We start from the raw sequence: 22,906 nt of genomic DNA on the forward strand, positions 1-22,906 counted from the left end.
GTTTTTTATAATCAAAATCGTCGTTATTGAAAATAACATTTTTTTTCATTTTGGTTATACGCACGGTGACCATATTTCTGGAAGCGAAACCCGGGACAGATAAAAAATCCGTTGGATCGTTTTGAAAATATTGATTTTTCAAAAAAAAATTAAATTTTTTTAAATGAGTTTTTATAATTTTTCCTTATTTTGATATCAAGATTTCCTAAACGATTTTATGGGATCGTTTTTGTTGAAATTATTTAAGTCGTTTACGAAATCTGAAGTCAAGAAAATGGTTTTATAATAATGTCTGTTAATAACTTCTAAAAAATATTTTTTTAATCAAAATCAGGAGAGCTGTTTTTTAATTTTTAATTTTTATTTTATTTTAAATGATTTTGAAATTGTATGATCTTTAACACAACTTTTAAAATGTCCTTAAAAGTTTTGAAACTTATCTGGGTTCTTTTCTCTACCATATGTTGTTCTTATATTTCGAAAACATTTAACCTGGTGTAGCAACCTGATAAACAGAAGCTGGAACTAAATAATTGACGAACATTTAAAAAAAACTAAAGCCTAGTCTAGAGGCGAAACGAAAATTTTCATACAAAACCAAAAAAAAATTTCATTGCATAATACGCAGCTTAGGTAACGAAATTTTTACCTGTGCTAGAATATATGGAGATTTTTTAATCGTTTGTCACTCCCATTTATTTGTCCAGGCAATTTTTCTTGTAGCAAAAGTTTTTTGACTTTGGAGACTTAGATTTTTTAATTTCCAGCCACCGTTTTCTTGTTTTCTATTCAAAGTATTTAAAATATTGAATACAAAAATCAGAGTATGTCCAAATACGGGACAATCAATTAACAAATTACAAAATACGGGAGACTTATATACGTCCCGGGTTTCTTAAATAAAAAACCGGGACAAGCTATAGAAATACGGGACGGATGGTCACCGTAGTTATACGGCATGTACCGTTAATTTTGATGCTAAAAAATTTCATTTCATTAATTGATTTTAGTGTTAAGAAGGCATTACTCATTTTTCCAAAAAAATCATTTTTAAGTACATTGAATCGTTTATATTGAGTTGAAAAAATATAGTCTCATTCCTCACAAGCCCAAATAAATATTAACAGAAGCGTAAGCGTAAACACTCCAAACAAAGAAAAAAAGAACCCAATAAGAGTAGACACACGTACCTTCTACCGAGCTGAAAATTAAGCCACAAATAGAAAGCATTTTTCAGGTCCTTGTAGACAATGTATTGGTAATGTTAAACATGGTCTATGTAAATTTCTAAGCGTTTTTTTTTTTTGTTTGTATTTTTCCTCAAGTTGGGTTTTATGCAGATGTACCTTTAAAATTACCAAACCCACCTTTGAGAGTGTCTGTGCTTAGAATATAAGTCTTTTTTTCCTGAGGTAGTTAAATCAAAATGAAGAAATTGCACTGAGGTATACCAACCACATTTATAAAGAAAGAGTGAGAGAGAGGTATTATACACAACACCAGGCTGGGGGTATTTATAATAAACTTGAACGCGATTTCTTGAGATTCTGATTGTGTATAATACACTTTCAGGACTCTAGAGAGGCAAAGTGTGTGGATGTTGATGGATGGATACACACGTTGACGAAAAAAAAAAAAATGGCAAGGAGCAAATAAAGAAGTCGTTTCTCAGGAAGCAGACAATAAGAGTGTACTGAAGCTGGGGCTGAGGGTTGGTGATGATGGTAATGCCTTTTTTAATGCTATGAAAAATTAAGCGTTTATGCAAATCATTTTAAATTGGGTTGAGTATAAAAAAAAGGGGATCGGGGGATTTTTATGACGTAGTCATTTATTTACTTTTTTTTGTTCGTATCTTAAACTGCACTTAATTAATTCAAGGAGGTTCTTTTCTGTTCTATGGTTGTTTTGTGTTTGTCTTTAAAAGCTTGAAGATGCTTTGTGTTGGTATATAGTTGCATGAATGATATTATTTTTACAGCTTTTTAACTTCGAAAAAGAGTTCAACGTTATTATATAGTTGTTGTGGATTTGAGAAAACAATATTGGTACTATGCTGGCGAAAGAAAAAGTTCTTAATTATAAACATACTAGAAGTTGTGAAAAGTATTTGTGTTCTTACATTGATGCATTTACATTTATGGTTTTTGTGAATGGTTTGTGGGTTTCTAGGTTTTTGAGCAACAAACATGGATAGATGGAAAATAAGAAGTCAATCAGAGAACTGAACAACCAAACCGTATTTTTATTTGCTCTTATCAAAATTACTTGTTAATTTTTTGAAAGATTTCTCTATAAAACATTGCAGGGTCAATTCATGACATACATATGTACTTAATGTTTACCAATATTTATTATTCTAAACGTTATGTAATGACAAATGGTGAATTCTCATTCATTATTGTACACAAAAATGCTAGGGTCACTATGGCGTATGTGGAATATTTTTGCGCTGAATTTTAAATTTTTTCTCAAAACTTAAAAAAATCCCACATTTTTTTAATTTTAAGGCTGTTAGATAGGTACTATAAAATGAAAAGGCAAATAATAATTTTTTCGTTTAATAATGTACTTTAAAGAGCCTTTTTTTGAAAAAAAGTCAATGAAAAGATCGTTAAATTGTTTAATATACATATCGTCGGCGTAAAGCAAAATTGTTCTAAATACATAGGATTTCTTAAGGACTTAGAACAATTTTTCCTTACGCCAACGATATTTAAAAAAAATAATTGGTACTTCACCTTTGTGTAACGCTTTTCACGAGATGTCAGAGTAATAATAATAATCATTAAAAAACGTACATGGTTTTGATACACGGGTCTCACGAACTTGCTCTTCGAATTCGAATTGCTAAAAAGTTTAAGACTATTTATATTATTTGGTTAATGTATGAAAAACATTAAAAACATAACATTCGGACTTCGAAGAAAAAAACAACACCTTGAATGAAATAAAATTGAGCTCAAAAATTTATTTTATTAAGATGCAATTTTAGAAAAAAAGAAGTTCTAAATCGTAAGACCGTTTTTAAAAGAATTATATTTTCTATTCACTAGAATTTAGATCTTGTTTAAAAAATAACATTTGAATTTTTTTTACAAAATCTTTTTCGAAAAAATCAAACTTTTATAAAATTGTCATATATGACACCATTCCTTTAAAAATCAGTAAATCAAAAAAAATCTTCACTGAGCTAAGGTGCATAGTTGTAGGAAAATTATGGTTTTTTGTTTTAGATAAAAAAATTGCGATCATCCAGAATTACGCCGTCATTTTATAATTATTGTATTTGCGTTTGGCTCAAGTTCCATATAATTTTGCCTTATTTAGGCATCTATATACTCTGTGAGTGATTTCTTTCAAGAAGTTTTTAATCTACAGAACTATGATTATAAATGCTCAATTTAAATAAAATTTTATTTTCTTAAACGGGTTTTTATTGATTTCAAAATATAAGCCAAAAACTGAAAAAAGTAGTCAGCAAATTTCGAGGTATTTGGCTCACCACGCAGATGGCACTGATGCTCTTGCTAGTTTAAAGTAGCTTAACATTAGTAAGCCATTCAAAATGTAAAACTAATATAAAATTATTGAGAACAATTGGTTATGTAACCTAAAAAAAAAGTCATGTGTGCAATTCACACGTCGCACACTGGGGAAATTTGTATGGGAGTGCGGAAAAAATTAAATAAAAACTGAACCACTGAATAGATTTGGATGAAATTTTCAGGGAGGACAGTTTTCGTCGTAAGAAATTATTATTATTCATTTCCGCCCACTGCCACGCCCTTTTAAAAAAATTTGTGAGAGTAATAAAGAATTCCGATTCTCAGTTTACTTGTACTTATAGCATTTTTTTTTTTTTAATTTTTTTGTATTATTGGAACCACCTCATCGATTTTAAATACATTAAATGGAAAAGAATAACTCATAGTAGGTACTGTTGTCGAGGTCCACGTCCACGCAAAATAAAAAACCCAAATTATAGTTAAAAATTATTTAAAAAAAAAACACTTTTTTCATTTTTTATACAAATTTTTCAAAAGTTTATTCTTTTAAGAGAGCCATTTTTTCCTCAATTAAATGACTCTGATTCTTCTTAATAAACGAAGGGGTCAGATGATCTGTATTTTTCAATAATAATTTCAATTTAAATCTTGAGACATTCCATTAGATTTCTGCTTAGATCTTCGCATGAAATGCTTAAAATTCCTATTAATAAAATGTATAATAATAAGACGCATAATCCCTTTTCACTCGTTTTTAATTTGAATAGTTTTCAATATATTATGTACATACATTTCAGTTACATATAACGAAAATAAATTTTTCTGAGCCAAGTTCAAAAAATCAAATGTAATTTTATTGTAGTAGATTTGTAAAAAAATGTGTTACGAATTAATTTTATTTTCTCTATTTGTCTTTTCGGATAAGAATTTCAAGCTTGCAGCCAAAAAAACAAGATTTTTTACTTTGCAATTTTCTCGAAAACTAGAAGGCATAGAAACATATGAATTTCAGTGTTTGGCAAGGAATTAATTAAGGCAGTGTTCTTTATCATTCAAATTGAATTCAAATCCCCAGCCTTGTCAAAAATAGTGTTGGGTATGTTTTTTTAAATTTTTTTTTTTCAAAATTTTGACTTTGAAATCGATTATTTCAAAAACAATTCACTTAAAGAACTTAAAGAATTTAAAAGCTCAAATTAAGCCTAATATTTTGGCTTTTAAAAAAAGTATCATTTATAACTGTAAGTGTTACCATTGATTTTTAATATTTTTTTGTTATTTTAAGTAATTTTTAAGAAAATGATTTTTGCGACCAAATGAATTTTTCAATTGCCAATAAAAAACGCAGTGGCACCTGGTGGCACCCAAATTTGGCCTTCATCGAAAGGCAATTTCATAAGGAAAAAGTTTTTAATAGTCTCTAACTGTAGGCAAGTGTAGCTAAAATAATATACACAAAAATATGAAAAAATCAAGCCATTTTTTTCTCTTTTCTCTAAATAATTATATAAAATAATTAACATCTTTAAAATTAATAATTTCTTCGATTTACAATAGACAAACGATGGCTTCTTTACGGAAAAATAAAAGTGTATGAGTCGGCTCAAGCTAAAAAAAATTACACAGCTTTAATTTGAGGGTATTTTCACCTCGTCCCAAGTAACAATTTCAAACCTCGGTTACAAAATAACCAAAGTTATAAAATAACTGCAAATAACCGCGGTCAAAAAGCGGCTATAAACGGGTTGTTAAAAGTCTGTGGTTAATTTTAGGTTAGAAAAAAAACCCAGTATTTTCGAAGGTTTGTTTTGGGTTAAAATTATACGTAAAATAAACTTTTTAGTCATAAATTAGTTTAAAAAATTCCATTTTTAAACTAAGGAAATATTTTGGCTATTTATTTACTTTTATTAAACCCAGGTTACATTCTTGTTATTTTTTCAACCCAATTTTTTTGGTTAAATTATAACCTCAGTTTGAAGTTGGTTTTAAAATAACCAAATTTCTTCAAAAGTTTCGGAAAAGTATTTAAATAACTCGTTTTTGACACAAAGTCATAAATAAGTTTTTAAATAACTTCTAGTTTTGTGTTTTAAGGGTTAAAAAATAACCAAATTTTGGCTCCAAGTTTGAAGTAAGTAGTTTAATAACTTTTTTTTTCGCACAAAAAGTTTTTTTTTAAGTTAGAATTTAACCAAATCTGATCCCAAAGTTTTAAGTAAGTATTTTAATAACTCTTTTTTTACCCAAAAAGTTATTTATAGGTTATAAATTAACCAAATTTTATCTATAGTTTGAAACGAGTTTTTAAATTACTCACTTTAAGATGGAAGTTGTTTATTGGTTTAAAATTAACCCATTATAGAACCTAAGTTTAAGGTGAGTTTCTAATTAACTTCTTTATTTTTGTCTTTTATGGGCTAAAAAATAACCAAATTTTCATTACAAGTTTCAAGTAAGTATTTAAATAACTCCTTTTTTACACAAAAAGCTATTTATAGACTAGAAATTAACCAAATTTGACCTTAAGTTTGAAACGAGATTTTAAATTACTGACTTTTTACCATTAAAGTTGTTTATTGGTTTAAAATTAACCCATTATAAATCTTAAGTTCAAGGTGAGTTTCTAATTAACTTCTTTATTTTTGTCTTTTATGGGCTAAAAAATAACCAAATTTTCATTACAAGTTTCAAGTAAGTATTTAAATAACTCCTTTTTTACGCAAAAAGCTATTTATAGACTAGAAATTAACCAAATTTGACCTTAAGTTTGAAACGAGATTTTAAATTACTGACTTTTTACAATGAAAGTTGTTTATTGGTTTAAAATTAATCCATTATAAATCCTAAGCTTAAAGTAAGATTTTAAATAACTACTATAAGTACGTATAAGTTTTTAATCAACTCGTTATTTACCTTTTAACAACCCTGGCAATTTTTCAACTAAGTTCCAACCCAATTTCAACTAACCAACAACTCTCCACACATACACATTCACCATACTCGAGCGTCGCGCGTCGCCCATCATATTTTTGTCTCTCATTTTTCTCAGATCTCTCAGTATTCTTTTGTGGCTGGTGGTAGCAAGTTATTGTGCGAGAAAGTTTTTGTGAAAAAATATAAATTAAATAAAAAAAAATATCTGTCTGTGAAAAATTATTAAGAGGTAAGTTATTTGTTTATAATTTATTTTAAATATTGTTATTTGTTTATAATTTATTTTAACCCTTTGCTTCCTAGTGGTTTCAGCATGATACCACCTATTAATTACTTTGTTAGTTTTTTTTACTACAAAATGGACTTTTCCTTTTGTACTCTCAGCTCAAAACATTCCTTATACAATGTTATTACTAGTACAATCATTATTTTTTTCATTTTAGTGTGTTGTTAGAAAATATCAAAACTTTTTTTCAAGATATTTGTATTTTTTTCCGGGAGCGAAGGGTTAAATATTAAATATTGTTTAATAAATAACTTCAGAGTATAAAAAATAACTTCTGAGTTTGAAAAATATCTTCTGAGTTTGGAAAATAACTTCTGAGTTTGAAAAATATCTTTTGAGTTTGGAAAATAACTTCTGAGTTTGAAAAATATCTTCTGAGTTTAGAAAATAACTTCTGAGTTTGAAAAATATCTTCTGAGTTTGGAAAATAACTTCTGAGTTTGAAAAATAACTTGAGAGTAGGCATACAGATAACTTAGCGCGTCTTTTCATTTGTCTTTCTCATTCCGCGTTATTATTCCAAGCTTGACTGTTGATAAAATCACTATAATAAAAATGTATTCTATCATTAAAAATAAAATTTGTAGTAGAACTACTTTTAAAAGAAAAGTTAAAAAAATAATATTAGAAATGCGTGAAAAAGAAAGAATTAAAAATCTTGAACAAGTTTTTCTTAGCAAGAGGTTATTTGAAGTGCAGCAACACCTTTCGGAAAATGAAATAAGTGCTAATTGTGAACAAGGTTTTTCTAACACGAAATTTGAAGAGTTGCAACACCTATCGAATATTATTTCTGAACATGAAAGTGACAGTGAAAATTCTGGAAACAATTGTGTCGCTGTCTCAACTAATTTTGAAGCTATTCCAGAAAATTTAAAAAAAAACTTAGTATTATGGGCTATTCAGCATAACATATCGAATATTTGCTTGCGTGATTTGCTTAACATTTTGCATAATTCTCATCCTTATTTGCCATTAGACCCTCGAACATTATTACAAACTCGCGTTTCCCTTGAGAAAATTTTTATCGAAGTTCCACCTGGTAGATACTGGCATTTCGGTTTGGTTCGCGCTCTTACTAAGGTTTTTGAAAGTGTTCAGACATGTCAAACAGTAATATTCTTGGACTTTAATATTGATGGGATTCCTGTTAGCAAAAGTTCAAAGGGCCAATTTTGGCCTATTTTGTGTTCACCAGATGGTTTTCGTGTGCCGCCGCTAGTAATAGGTGTTTACTACGGAATGGCAAAACCTTCAAGTGTTAATGAATTTCTGCGATTATTTCTTGAGGAGGCTGTTAACATTGATGATTTGAACATTGGTTCCAAAAAAATAAGTTTTAAAATCAGGAATTTCATCTGTGACGCCCCCGCTCGTTCTTATTTAAAAGGAATCAAAGGGCATAATGGTTATTTTGCTTGTGAAAGATGTAATGTAGAAGGGGATTATAATTACAAATCTCACCAAATGTGTTTTCCAAACCTATCAAAATCACTTCGCACGAATGATTCTTTCCGGGCTGGGATACACGAAGATCATCATACGCAACCATCTCCATTAGAAAAACTTCCAATAGATATTATTATGAATTTTCCTCTAGATTACATGCACTTGTTGTGCTTAGGTGTCATGAAAAAATTGTTGGTTACATGGATTAAGAATAGAACCCTTAAAACAAAATTCTCGGCAAAAAACATTGAGAGAATCTCTAAGACCTTAGTATCACTACGAAAATATGTTCCATGCGACTTCAATAGAACACCTCGTGGACTTGATGTGATAAGCTTTTGGAAGGCCACTGAATTTCGTATGTTTTTGTTGTACTTAGGTCCGGTTGTTTTGCAAAATGAAACTCATGAAGAAGTATATGCCAATTTTATGGAACTACACTGTGCTGTTTCAATATGTTTGAGTAAAAATAAACAAGTTTTTGTTGATGTCGCACAGAGTCTGTTCAAATCATTCATATATAACTTTTCTAGTATCTATGGAGCTGAAAACATAAGTTATAACGTTCACAATTTATATCATGTCGTAGATGATGTTAAATACCATGGACCTTTAGATAATATAAGTGCTTTCAAATATGAAAATCGTTTACAATATTTAAAACGTCGAATAAGATCTGGAAACAGACCCCTGGAACAAATTGCAAATAGGATTATCGAAGATTTTGAGAATGTAGATCTAATTGATGTAGATGAAAACAAAACTCCTATGCTTTATATGAAAGATAGGAATTAAATCTAAAAAATCAAAACGGCAACACCGGCAATTTTTAATCTATAGACTTTAAAGCATTTTTAATTGCCTACGTTTGAAAAAAAATCGTCAAAATCTGAGCTGTTCGGCCGGTCTTAAGCCGCTTCACCTTTTGAACAAATATTTTCTTGTATCCCTTTCATGCCACTTATATTTACGACAAAACATGTATTTCCTTTTAAGGTTCCTGGGAGGAAGCAGTTCAGAAGGAAAAGGATGCCGAGTATTTGTCTTCTTCTGAAGAAAATACGGAAGAAGTGACCATCGACACCAATTCTTCGGAATACATGACAGATATGAACAAATTGATGTCAACTTTGATTCCTAATTCTGGTAAGTTTAAAATGTATAAACATGGGAACAAAGTTACTAATTTTGTCATACTTACTTCTCATTTTCAAGACGTTTCCTCGTTCACCCCCCCAAATGAAGATGTTACCATCACTAATGTCATTTCCGACTTATACACGTTTGAAGGTAAAAAATGTATTTTAGCACTAGTACAATTTTCAAAGTCGTTTTTAAACTCCAGCTTATCTTAGACTGGGGTTTATCCAATGTTATTTGAATAGGATAAACCCCAGTCCCTCTTAGTAACAGCTGAGATAGCATATTAGTTCTTTCACTAACCGTATTACTTTTTTTTGTATATTACTATAACTCTTATTTTTAATTGTTTATAGGCCCCAGCACCAGTACCCAATTCAAGGAACTGTCGTCCAAAATAGACGAAATTTTGGAAAGACAGCGTTCCACTGAGGTGAAGGTGCAGGCCATGCAAGGAATGCTGGAGGCATTCATGGCGAAGTCCGAAGTTTCGGTCAATTTGTTGGCGTCCAAAATTGCAAAAGAGAATGCAGAGGAAGTGGATGAGGAACTGCAACTGGATGAAATTTTCCCACTTACCTCTGTCCAACAAATTGAGGAAATCGAGGAAAAACTCCATCAAAATGCAGCATTCAAAAAAAAATTGGTAAGTACCAAAATATACGAAATATGCAATTTTCTCACAATCCGACTTCAAACACAAAAAAAATATTTATAAAACAACGGCAACACCTACAATATTTTAAAATACATTTTTACAAAGCCAGAAGCTTATCTTAAATTTAAATTCACTAAATTTAATTAAGAGTTTTTGAAAAAATGGTCCTCAAACTCAGAATTAAAAAAAAAATTTATTAAAAAAATTAAAAATGACTTTTTTCCAAACTTTTTCTAATAAATATTATCAGTTGAATTCCGAAGCAGAAAAGGTAATATATATCACACTTTTGAAAAAACAATTAAAAATAACTTCAATTTCAATTGGTTTTTTTTTTTGATAAAAACTGAATTTTTGCATCCAAATAATTAATTTTCTAAAAGACTTTGGTAAATAAGAACTTTAAATTTTTGCTATTTAACTTTCAACAGTAAGGGTTATTAAATAAATAAAAAATAATTTTATGTTTAGATGTTGAACTTTGAAAAAAAATAAGATACATTTTTTTTCAAAACTTTTATTAAAAAAAGTTCTTCGAAAATGAAATTCTTTTTAATTTTTTTCATAAACCGTAATACATATTGACATTTTCTTTTATAATTTCAAATCATAATAAATGCGGCCAAAAATATTTGAAAATAAATGCATTTTATATTACGAAAAAGTTTAAAAAACGACATCTTAAAACATATTTTTGTTTTCTTTCAGGTCCGTAAGTTGAGCTCCTATGGGGGGGCCAACGGAATGAAAACGATCCGCACTATTTGCAAGTGCATTTTTACGGATCCACTACTGGCAGAACATTCTTGGCTGGGGACTAATGCCAAAAAAAGTTTCAGCCAATACAAATTCCTGTATAAAACTATATTGGAAGCGGTCCGATCAAGGTACCCCACTTATAGTGAAGCTGAGGGTGCTTCATTTTTTAAAGGCTTTTTGAAGCAAGCCCCATTTCGAATGGGAAAACCGTCCACGTAAGTTAAAAAATAAAATTATAATCAACATTTAAGTTAACATTTTTCTCATTACAGAAATACCAGTTCCAACACCAGCTCCTCTGCCTCTGACGGGCAATCCACAACATAATTAAGTTAAGCTATTTTTTATTTTTAGTTTTAGTTTTACTTTTACTTTAAGTTTTAGTTTTAGTTTTACTTCATTAAATAATGTTTCACTAAACTTAAATTTCAGCGTTCTTATTTCAAATATTAAATTTTCAGCTGGGAAGAATCTTATGGTTTGCAGCATGTTGGTAAGCAAACATTTTATAGGTTTTTTAAAATCTGTAAATAACCGGTTATAAAAAAGCTGTGAAGTAACGTTTATTACAGGTTTTATAAGAACCTGTACGAAGTTATTTACAGGTTTTATAGAAACCTATAGGTAAGCGGTTATAAAAAAAACCGTCAAATAACGTTTGTTATAGGTTTTATAAAAACCTGTACAACGTTTATTACAGGTTTTAAAAAAACTGGAAGAAAACGGTTATAAAAAAAACCGTTAAATAACGTTTATTACAGGTTTTATAGAAACCTATAGGTAAGCGGTTATAAAAAAAACCGTCAAATAACGTTTGTTATAGGTTTTATAAAAACCTGTACAACGTTTATTACAGGTTTTAAAAAAAACGGGAAGAAAACGGTTATAAAAAAACCGTCAAATAACGTTTATTAGAGGTTTTATAAAAACCTATAGGTAAGAGGTTATAAAAAAAACCGTAAATTAACGTTTAATACAGGTTTTAAAAGAACTTGTTATATTACAGGTTTCAAAAAAACCTGTAATAACGTTAATTACAGGTTTTATAATAACCGTAGTAAAACGGTTATAAAAAAAACCGTCAAACAACTCAGTACAGGTTTTTTTTAAACTGTATAATAACGGTTTGTAAACGGTTATAAAATAGCCGTAAATGGTTTATTTCAAGTTTTTCTTTGACTAAAAATAAACAGTTATTTAATAACCGTGAAAATTAGGTTTTTAAAAACCCAGTATTTGTAGAAAAAAGTGGGTTTTTTAAAAACCCGATTTAGACGAAGTTAAAAAATAACTGACCATTTTCGGTTGTGGAGACGTTTCTGGAACGTCTTAAATACGTTTATTTAACGAGTTTAGTAACTTATCCGTTAAATAACCAGAGTAAATATCCGGTTTATTTTCCGCTTTCTAACCACAAAATGTTATTTGGGGTATTTTATACTTTCAACAACTTGTCCCTTTACAAAGCTCTAAAAAGTAAACTACAAGTCCGATTTTAGTGATTCTTTCTGATTTTGATTCAGATTTTATTCTAGAATTTAGAAATACTATTGAAATATTCTCCGAGGAACTTTAAATTTTGGACTTTTTTCCGCAAAATCCCCAGTGTGCGTCGTCGTAGAAGTGAAACCTTAAAAAAAAAAAATTTTTCTTGCAAAAAAAATCTACCTATTTTTTATTCTATCTCCTTTGAATACATGTTTTTTATATGACAACCTATATTAATTTTATATCATCTGAAAGCTTATTGTTTCAGCTCAAAATATTTATATCGTCCATGTCTATACAAGATCTACAAAATGAGCTTATTTTTTTCAAACCAAAAGTGATTTCATCAAAAAGTGATTTCATCAAAAAAGCAAAAAAATCAATCTTTTTTCTCTTTTAACACCATTAAATATATTTTTTTTAATGACAACCTATAGTAAATTTTATATCATCTGAAAGGTTATTTCACCTTTATAACGTATAACGTGTGTAGAAAAAGAACATCTTTTTACCATTATCTCAGAATTTTGAATCTGAAATAAATTGAAATTTTGTACATTTATAGACAATAAATGGTAGCAATAGCAGACAAACAATAATTGCATAGGTAGATCTTTTCAATCGAATTTTGTTTGTGTGGGCTGTGGGGTAATTAGTGAAGTTCTAATAATTACCTATCTACAGTACAAATTTCATTCATGTATCTATTAAAAAGTTATAACAAGTTGAATGTTCGTGTCGCGTTTTTGTTTCATCTTGTTTCAAATCACTACGATACTAAAGAAGTTTTCACTTCAAAAACTTTCTAAACAAGATATTACAAAACAAACCTTGAAAATTACAAAAAAAAATTAAAAAATTCCCTACAACCGTTTAGACTTATGTACAGATGAACACACCGAATGACCGACGCACCGACGACGGACAGGGTGACAAGGCTAAAAAGTGAACAGGCGACAGAGTGACAAGACAACTGGGTCTGGGTGTCAAGGTGATTGGCATAAATGGTGACAGGGCGACAAATAAATAGGCTGACAAAGCGACCGATAGGGTGGATAAGCTGCAGGACGAGATTTTGATAAGATTACAAGCTTTAATCTTATAAAATTAGTTTTCCCTAAATTTATCTTGGCCTTCGAATTGCAGAAAGGGAATGATTCGATTTAAAACTTCATACAACATACACATACAAAATGAACGTACCTACGTACAACCTAATGGTTTATAAAATATTAAACTCTTTCTATAAATCGGCTTTCTCTTATGGGTTTCATTTTGCAGCTTCTTTCAAATCCTTTGTTTCTTCTTCAATTTTAATTGATGCCCTTTGATGTCTATTTTTGTCTTAGTTTGCTTTTAACTTCTGACCTTAAGAATTAAAGTCAAAAACAAAATACCTTATTTAGCCTTCCCGTCTCAATGGTATCATTAACTTGTATAGGTGTACGCGACAACGAAACATGAATAACGTTAAATTAAATTCCAAATCTTACGAGTAATTATTAGAAAATGAGGCGCCATTTGCAACTCCAAACCCGTATAAAACAACGTATACTCTTCAAAACGAAACCAAATAGCGTTGTTGACTGTGAAGCTTTTCAGCTTTTCGCAGAATGAGAAAATAAGTACGATTAATTTAATACTTTCGTGAACGCATAGTATAACGTACTATACAGGAGCACAATTCTATACTCTTCTGCTGTGTGTGTGTGTGTGTTGGCGGGTATGTAAGTAAAGATAAGCTTTCTCATAAATCAGCGGGTGGCAGAGAGGCACAGTGTGCTTCGGCTTGCCTCAGCATCTTTGGATATATAGACTCTGATGAATTAGGCACAGCAGCGGCATGGTGTGCGGTATAACGAAGAAGCACAGCAAAGTCGTTACCCATTCCATAACTACGCTCTAACACCATCCGGTGCTAACGCTAACGCTAGCGCCACCACCAAACACCCTTCTCTTCGTTGTGATAGTTGTCTTACAAAGGCAATATCCTTAACTCAAATGTCCTACACTTGCGGAATTTTATTCCCATCCTTATAAATAACCGACACGTCTTGGAAAATACTCGCATACATTTTTTCTTCTTTTCCTTCTTCTTTTTTGGTTAGGAGGTGGAAATGGAATGATATACACATTTGCCACTTCTGGAGCTGGCGCAGGGTTTCCATAACACTTTTCTCTGGTGCTGCTGTGTGGAAGAAGCTGTTGCAAAAACTCCCTGAAGAACTGTTCTGCATAAAATGAAGTAGAACAGGATGCGATGTGGGTTTAGTAGTGCCATCAAGTAAATAGACGGCGACAATGAAGTAGAAACTGTGGATCCGTGTAAAGGGTTTTCGTTTCGTATTTTTGTTTGTTATTTATTTATTTTTTTTTTTTTAACACGATGCTTCTTCAATTTTTTTACATCACTGCCAAGCCAAGAAAGGATATATTTCTATGCTCTCTGTTCGGCTTCGGGGGCGTATTTGGAACATGCTAGTGTTAAGATACACGACCTAAGGTGTCGCATCGGGCAATATAGTTCCTTGGAGAGGAACGAACGAAGCAAACGAAGACGACACACATACGTTTATTCAGAGATACCCAAAGGAGATGGGAAACTTTCGTACGTTTTACCCCCCAAAACCCATTTGTTTATTTCGTGTTGTTGTAATCTCTTTTGTATTCGTGAATAAATGTGAAAAACACACATAGTGTAGCCACGGTGTTTTTCCGCACACCTAAGCAAAAATGTCAATTTTTCACGCATACTTCGCCAAAAATGTATATTTTTTCACGCATACTTATCCAAAAATGTCTAAAGCAGCTTGTAGGCAAACCGCGTATGACGTCAGAAGTTTCTCATCTCTTTTGGGTATCTCTGCGTTTATTCAACATATTCAACACCAAGACGAAGGGTAATGTTCAAGACACACACAAAAAATATAAAAAGAAAGAAAAAAAAGATAGTAAAGCGCAAAAAACCTAGATTCCACATGAATGCATGAGTTTTCTTTGTTTTGATTGAAACCGAGCGAAGGATATATGCTATATGCACCATGAAGTATGTGCACTTTTAAGGATGAAGGAAATCTCATGTTTAGCGCGGTATATGCAACTTAGAGAGATGGTAGGTACTCTGTGTGCGGTTGGGGACTTTTGACAAACACCAAGCACGAGTTGTTGTATGTTATATGTCTTCAACTTCAACTTAACCCAAAAACATATATCTTGATATACCTGCGAGTAGGAAGGAGTAAATGACCTTTTACTTTGGATGTAAAAATATATAATTCTGTGCGCCGTTGGTGTGTGGTTGCCTGTGGTGCATATATTTATACAAAAAAAAAAGTACGTGGCACGTTTTGATTTATTCTTGTTTTTTTTTGTTCATGTTTCTCTTTTTTAGGTTTTTCTTTTTTTTTTTTTTGTTGAGTTGACTGTGATGTGCAACACGATGGTTAACTTGGCTTGAAGAGGTCGCCAATTTGGAGTGTATTAAAAGGAAGAGCAAAGTAGCTTACTAAATACATGAGGGAGGAAATTTGCTGCTAATCGTAGCTAAAGAGCTCCTTCAGGGGATACAAGTTGCATGTACACAGGTATTTTTTTTTTTTTTTTGTTTTGTTTGTGAAGTGTTATAATAACGCAGGTAATCGGGTTGGTTATAACGTTCAAATGAACATTCAAGTTGTTTGCGAAAGTATGTCAGGGTTTTATATGTATATCTTCAGAAAAATGGGTTGCGCAAAAATATACTTTTTGAATGTTAAAAAGGGGTCACACTTATTTATAAGTAGAGAACTTTCATGCGTTGAATTTTCGTTGAAAAGCCTTATTTTGAAAATTAACATACATTTTTGATGACTTTCACACAAGTCCTTCCATTCTCTAGGATATACCTACGAGTAGTCACATATTTTGTATCATTAATTTTAGAATGTGAAGATTTATATTATAATTGGCCTTGCAATTACACCTAGCATCTAACCAACTATGTCGGCTTAATAGATACTTGACTAAGTAAATGTCCAATTCTTAAAAAAAATCTATTGAAACTCATCTTACGAACTAGAATCTTTCCTCAATAAATGCTCTCTCTTTGTAAATGTAAAAAAAAACGCAGTTTACTTTAAATTTCTGAGGTTAACACCAGCTTATTCTCAATTAATGACGATCGATTTGGCCTAGTCTACTCAACTGAGTTAAATGGAAATCTTATTAATGATGTATTACACAAATTTTCGTTTCATTTATTTGACTGAACTTTTGCTATTTATGAAACAAAAGAGCTGACCAACAAACTTGATTATGAATGGAAACGGACATAATTCCACGATGGTTGCTTAAAACATTTTTTTTTTTATAATATTTATGATTCCTTAGAAATCTCTGGTAGATAATTTAAACATTCTGTAGGTAATTGGTTTAGTCGTAAATTTTTCTTCATCGGAGAAATAATAAACTGTCGTGATTTTCCTGAATCTTCTGCTAACATATATGTATTTGAACACAGAGAAAAGTGATTGGAATGCTTCTTCAGAATGCAAATTTTTAGTCTCTTTTATTCAGAGTAAAGGTTATTTTTACTATTAAATGAAAACTTTCTTTTTTTCGAACGTATCTGACCTTTTGTGGCAAGAAGTTGTCCCACCCGTGATATTTATAAATCATTTTTATATAAATTTGCTTTTTATTAAAGAATCTACGAATATTTTGCGTTACAGTGGAAGGATTTGAATAAATATTTGAAATAGACCAGCAAATATTTTGTAAAAATATACTCTGCCTCAAAATCACTTATATTTTTGTCCCACCTATTACAGTAGAAAACGATTATGTACACTTTAAAATGGGTTAAAAAATTATTAACCTGACAAAAGTATCTAAAAAAATTGTGTAAAAATTTCAAGCCGATCACTGCAGCTGTTACGGAGAAATTTTGCTCAACGTCTTTGAAAAGTTTCGAGAAAAACGCGTTTAAAAATTTTGGGAACCATGTAAGCTTAGTTTAAAAGTCTTCACAAATACGTATTTTCTCGGAAACTAATTGCTATATCAATGTGAAATTTGCGGACAACATTCTTATATATACTAATATGTGTGTTCATTCAAAAAATGAAAAAAAAAAATTATTTGATTTTTTTTTAAATTACAACTAGGTATAACTCCTTAAGTAATTGTAAAATTAAAATTATAGAAAATTTTCAAAAATATTTTGGATTTTTAAAAAGTATTTCAATCTTTTTTTTTTTTTGAAAAATTAATTTTTTGAAAACGGTTTGGTGAAATATTTTGAAATTTCGTTTTAAGTGTTAATTAATTATTTCTTGAAAATGGCGTACCAACTTTTTTTTTCAAAAATGTTAGAATTTTTTTTTATAAGAAAATATTTTTTTAAAAAACGACTGAAACGATTTTCAATTTTTTTTTTCTAAAAATTCCTTTTAATACAAGAAATCAGATGGTATGCTTTTTTTTATCCGTATAAACTTAGCATGAGAACTTTTGAAAAGTTAATTTTTTTTTGGCTCAGTAGATAATTGCCGTGTTTATGCCGTGAAGTCAAAAAAAAATTGCCGCGCGCTTAGTTTGGTCAGAATCGGTCCACAAAGGCTTGTCATGCTAACTTTATATAAAGTTAGCATGACAACTTTTAATTTTTGATCAATTTAAATTTTTGTTCGCTAATTATTTAAAGTTTAATTGCCGTAATTATGCCGTGAAATCGAAAATAATATATCTCTTTTAGTTTTCTAAAAAAAAAAAAAAAATGACATGGCATGACAAACCCTCTATTTCTTAAATCCTTGGTAAATTTTAAAATTTTTTTGGCCAATTAGTTGCCGCATTGGGTCAATATAAAAACTGCAACTCATATCGTATAAAGTTAGCATGACACACCCTCTATTGGCCAAATTTAAAAACATTTGTTTCAGGGGTTCTATCGCTTGCAAGGAATTATTATATAAAGCCTCCAAGATTATCATTGTGAAAACTTGCCTTGGTTGGAAAAATCCTTCTCTAAATGAAGTCATCACAATTCTTTACGAACTTGACTATCAAAACTCATAAATCATTGTGTTTTACGTCCTTAATAATTAACTGATTTACAATCAAAACATTTATTAACTATGACATCACTTTGCTATTTTTTATTATTTGTCAAAATTTCCACCCAAGACAATCTCAAGACTATCAAAAAACTTAATCGATTCTTGCTAAAAAAAAGTTCCTCTTTCTCTTCGTTTCCCAGGATTACATTCGTTTCCCAGGATTCCACATCATCAAAGATGAACATGAACAAAACACAGCAATCAAGTGAAATCACTTCAACCACTTATTACAATCGAAATTGTTATTTTTTAACAACAAAACACTAACACCAACAACAACAACAATCAACAACGAATGAAAAAAAAGGCAAAAAACTTTTCCAATTTAAAAGTTTTCCCGTTCCCGGAAAAACAATGAAGACGAAGAAGAAGTCCCCCGTTTCTATAAAGAGAGTCGAGAGAGAGAGACGATTTCTGCTTTCAATTTCTACAAAATAATTAAGAATCCTGTGTGACGTAATCTTTTATATATTCCCCTACAACATAATAGTTTTGCCAGTGTTCTTCTCTTCGGCGGCATGGTAAAAGTACAAAGGCAAAATGAATCCTTTTTTTTTAGGCATTGTGTTGGAGTGTAATGGTATTTTATTCCATTTTCGAAGAGAATCCGTTTTTAAAGTAAAGAAACGATAAAGAACGTTACAAAGCGACTTCCTTTAAGCTTTAAATATATTTTTAGTCTATTTAAGCCAATATGAGGGTTGGGGAAGGAGTTGAATTTTATAAGAAGTTACACGAATCCTAGTAACAACATAAAATGCAATATACCTAGTTAATTAATGCTAAAAACTCTCTGTAAGAAACATAGTCGCATACATGAAGAATCCTTTTTACCTGGGGCAAGCAATTACAGTCAAGCCAATGTTATTGCTGAAATGTCTATTCTAGGGAAAATACTTGTTCAGCAAATTGATGCACACACAGAGCAATAAACAGGGAATAGAGAAGAGTATGATGGGGATGGTGGGGGTATACTCGTAAGTACATAAACTGACTAGAGGGGAACATTTTCTTTTGCGAAACATTTTCTAATAAAGTTTATTATTGCAGTTTGTAAGAAGTTTTGAAATCTTTTTGCTTCGAGACGACAAGCAACAGAGTGTATAGGTATTACAACGATGCTGCTGCTTGCTGCTCAAGCTCCTTGTAGTGCAGTTGAAGTTGGTTTTTATTCGCCTCTCCCCGATTAACAAGTAGGTAGGACGAATAAATGAGTTTTTGCTTTTTTTTGTATTGACTCATCCATGGCCGCATTTTTTATTAACACAAATGTGTTGAGAAAAATATTTCTAGCATAGAAAAAAAAACGAAATTCAAATTATAATTTACTATAGAAAAATGAGATTTTAAAACTTGTTTAAAATTGAGTTTTTTAATATGTGCAAAATTTGAATTATCTAATAGCTTTCTGAAAAATAGATTGAAAAGATCTTTACCCTAAACTCTACTCTAAATAGCCAAATTGTTTAAGAAAGTCGATTAAAATTTAAAAAAAAAATTGTTCTTTTTTAATGATTTTTTTTTTTTGAAGAACTTAAAAAAAAGTTACATTTTAAGTTTCTTTTAGAACAAACCAGAAGATATTTGACAGCTTTTATTATTTTCTTCTGACTGATAAGCAGGACAAAAATATTATGTTTAAAATATTTTAAAAAGGCTCGTACGCTAAAATAAAAACAGCTCGGAACTTTATGTTTTCACTTAAACACCTTAAAGTCTTAAACTCTAAAATCTGAAAATTGCCAAAGCCATTTTCGGAGGCCAAATTAGTTTAATTTTTGTTTGTCATTGAATTTCAACCGATTTTCATAAAAAAAATTACGTTACTATTATTTTTTAGGTCAAAAACCTGATAACATTCTAGTTTTTGAATATATGACACTCAGTTATTAGTTAACGCCCATGTTATTGACATATTGAAAAAAATGTTTTATATCTCAAAACTTGTTTTGTGACAGCTTTTGACAGTTTTGACAGTTTTTTTATACAATAATGATAACAATGGTATAGAGGAACATATTTTCTTCTATACCATCTTAAGATAAAAAATTCATACAAAAAATGCTGTAGGTATTGAAATTTTCAAAACCCAGACATTTTTTCAATTTTTCATTAACTTTTTTGATTTATTTTCACATTTTCCTTAAATTAAAAAAAAAATATTAAATAAAATTGAAAAATTGTTTGTTTTTTTTTTAATTAAAATTCAAGCTTATTGAAACATAGAAACTTAGATTTTGGCAAGATTTTGTCAAAGTCCAGCCATTTAAAAATAAAAAAATAAGTTTTTTGGGAATTTTCGCAGTATTTGTTTATGTAAAATATTCATAAATAAATATACAGGTGATACCTAAAACAGTGCATATGAATTATCACTTATTATTAAATTTCTTTAACTTTTTTTATAAACATTTGGTAAATGTATAGACTTTAGACAGGAAATACAAATTTCAAAAACATGACAATCGCTCTTGAAATGAAAAAAAAAAACATCATAAATGACTTTGAGCTAACAAAAAATGAAAAAGAAATTTTAAAAACCTAAGTCGTTTTTTTTTTTTTAATTTTGTTGTAAAAAATGTTTGAATAAAATAGGAATGCGATTTTTTTTGTAAATTTTAATTAATAGCTAAAGTGAAAATTTCTAATAAAATCAAATCCCGTTTTCGAAAATTTGACATAATAGACTTAGGGGATCCATTTTCGCATTATCTATCAACAACGTATTGTGATATTTTATTATTATCTTTCTATGAATGTTTAAGAGGATAAACAGGGTCTCTCACAGTCATCGCTACAGTTGTTAGCCATGTTTTTTTTTTTTTTTTTTGGATAATTCTTCAAAAAATTTAAATTTTCATTAGTTTCATTCAAAAAATTAACTTTTTTTAATTATTTTTATTTTTTAATTGATATACAAATTTTACAGTAGAAAATGTTAAGTAAATTTAAAATAAATACGTTTATCTCTAATAAGAAGAAAAAAACTATTTTTCAAAATAAAATAGTAAAAATAAATTAAAAAAAAAAAAACACTCAAAAATGATTAAAATCTTCTTGAAAAAAAGTTCGTCAGGAAAACTATCAATAAATAAAAAAAAATTGTGATACAAGTTTAAAAAGTATATAATTATTATTAATTTATGCTTGAATATAACTAAAGTTTTTGAAATCAGTAACTATTTGCATAAATTGGTGTTGTTTAAATAAATTTTTCAACTTAGAATTACATCAGAAAGCCACTATGGCTTTTCGTTTGTGATAGGTATACCAAGTACTTACTCAAGTGACAACAAGTAATTATTTTCTTTAAAAAAAAATGTTTTCATAATTTACAAATTGTCCTTATTATACCTAAATACGTTCTTACATATATTTTTTATTTTTCATTTCAGGTGAGTTTCTATTTGATAAACCAAAAGTAGTAAGTACATTATGAAACTACAGTAAGATGAAAATAAAAACTACATTCGAATTTGAAAGAAAAAAATTAAATGTAGAAGAGTCCAGAAAATAGTGTGAACATTAAAATGCTTTTTATTTATTATTTCTTTGAATTTCATGATTATGAATGATTACCGGCAAGTTGTTTCACTAGAATTTTATGGATTCATATTTATTATCAACCAATTTATTTAGCCTTGCTCATGGTCAACTGATTTTAATTTTTAAACCTTGACACTTGAAAACTGTTGTGAATAATTCAATTGAAAAACTGAACTAAATGAATTACCAAATACATGGAATTTTGCTTAAATTTACTCATGAGCGTATTTGATTTGTCTCTCATGAAGCTTGTAGTAGATACTTGATGAAAAATAATTTTAAATTACCGTTTATTTATCTATAAGATTAAATTAAAATACTAAAGGTAATTATTTAAGAAATGCAGTCATAACAGTAAATAAAATGCACGTATTTGATAGTTTATTTATTTATTTATACTTCCTTAATATAATAAAAGGTAAAAGGTTTTTGTTTTAATTATAAAAACACCTATTTATTTTATCTCCAATTAAATTTTGTAACAGTTTTTTTGTTTTTTTTTTGAAAATTCTTGAATATTTTTTGCTAATACCTATACAAATTTTTGAAAACTTAAAATAAATTTGATATTTTGAAAAAAATTATTAAAAAAAAAAAAATTCACAATGATTTTTGAACAAAATAATTTATTAAAAAAAAAATTAGTATTTTCTAAAATCCAAAATTAGTATTTTTAAATAAATTTTCTTTAATTTTTAAAATTAAGGTTACTTAAACGTACAAAAATTTTAGTTAAAATCAGTTAAATATTTTAGGAGAATTTCAGAAATTTAGAAAACGTTTCTAGGGCTCAAAAAATATATTTTTCTTATTTCAAAAGTAGGTAGTACCTTGTATTTTTTTTTTAACCAAAATCGTTAAAGCCGTTTTTGGGTAAAACAACTCAAAAATTGATTATAAAAATAATTTGACAATCAAACAAAAAATGCAAATCAAAATTTTAAAATTTCAATTCGAAATTTTTTAGTTCCATATAAATCATGATTTTTTTTTAATACAAAAAGTAGGTACTTATTGCGCTCCTGTGATATATTTT

At 29.2% G+C, this 22,906-nt stretch overlaps 2 protein-coding genes across 3 annotated transcripts in view; both read left to right on the forward strand.

Moving 5' to 3' along the window:
- Nucleotides 1-22,906, forward strand: part of LOC129915391 (uncharacterized) — a 463,244-nt gene that overhangs the window by 66,034 nt on the left and 374,304 nt on the right. The window lies entirely within an intron of this gene.
- LOC129915392 (uncharacterized) lies at nt 9,009-12,162 on the forward strand. Of its 2 annotated transcripts, XM_055994905.1 has the most exons (5): nt 9,009-9,327; nt 9,397-9,471; nt 9,678-9,967; nt 10,688-10,953; nt 11,011-12,162. In XM_055994905.1, the coding sequence occupies exons 1-5, from the start codon at nt 9,282-9,284 to the stop codon at nt 11,063-11,065; spliced, it is 732 nt and encodes a 243-aa protein (XP_055850880.1). In that variant the 5' UTR covers nt 9,009-9,281; the 3' UTR covers nt 11,066-12,162. The 2 variants fall into 2 exon arrangements, with proteins under 2 accessions (XP_055850880.1, XP_055850879.1); XM_055994904.1 differs by having other exon boundaries at nt 9,009-9,471.

This window comes from Episyrphus balteatus, chromosome 3 (genome assembly GCF_945859705.1).
Source record: "Episyrphus balteatus chromosome 3, idEpiBalt1.1, whole genome shotgun sequence".
Taxonomy (NCBI): Eukaryota; Metazoa; Arthropoda; class Insecta; order Diptera; family Syrphidae; genus Episyrphus; species Episyrphus balteatus.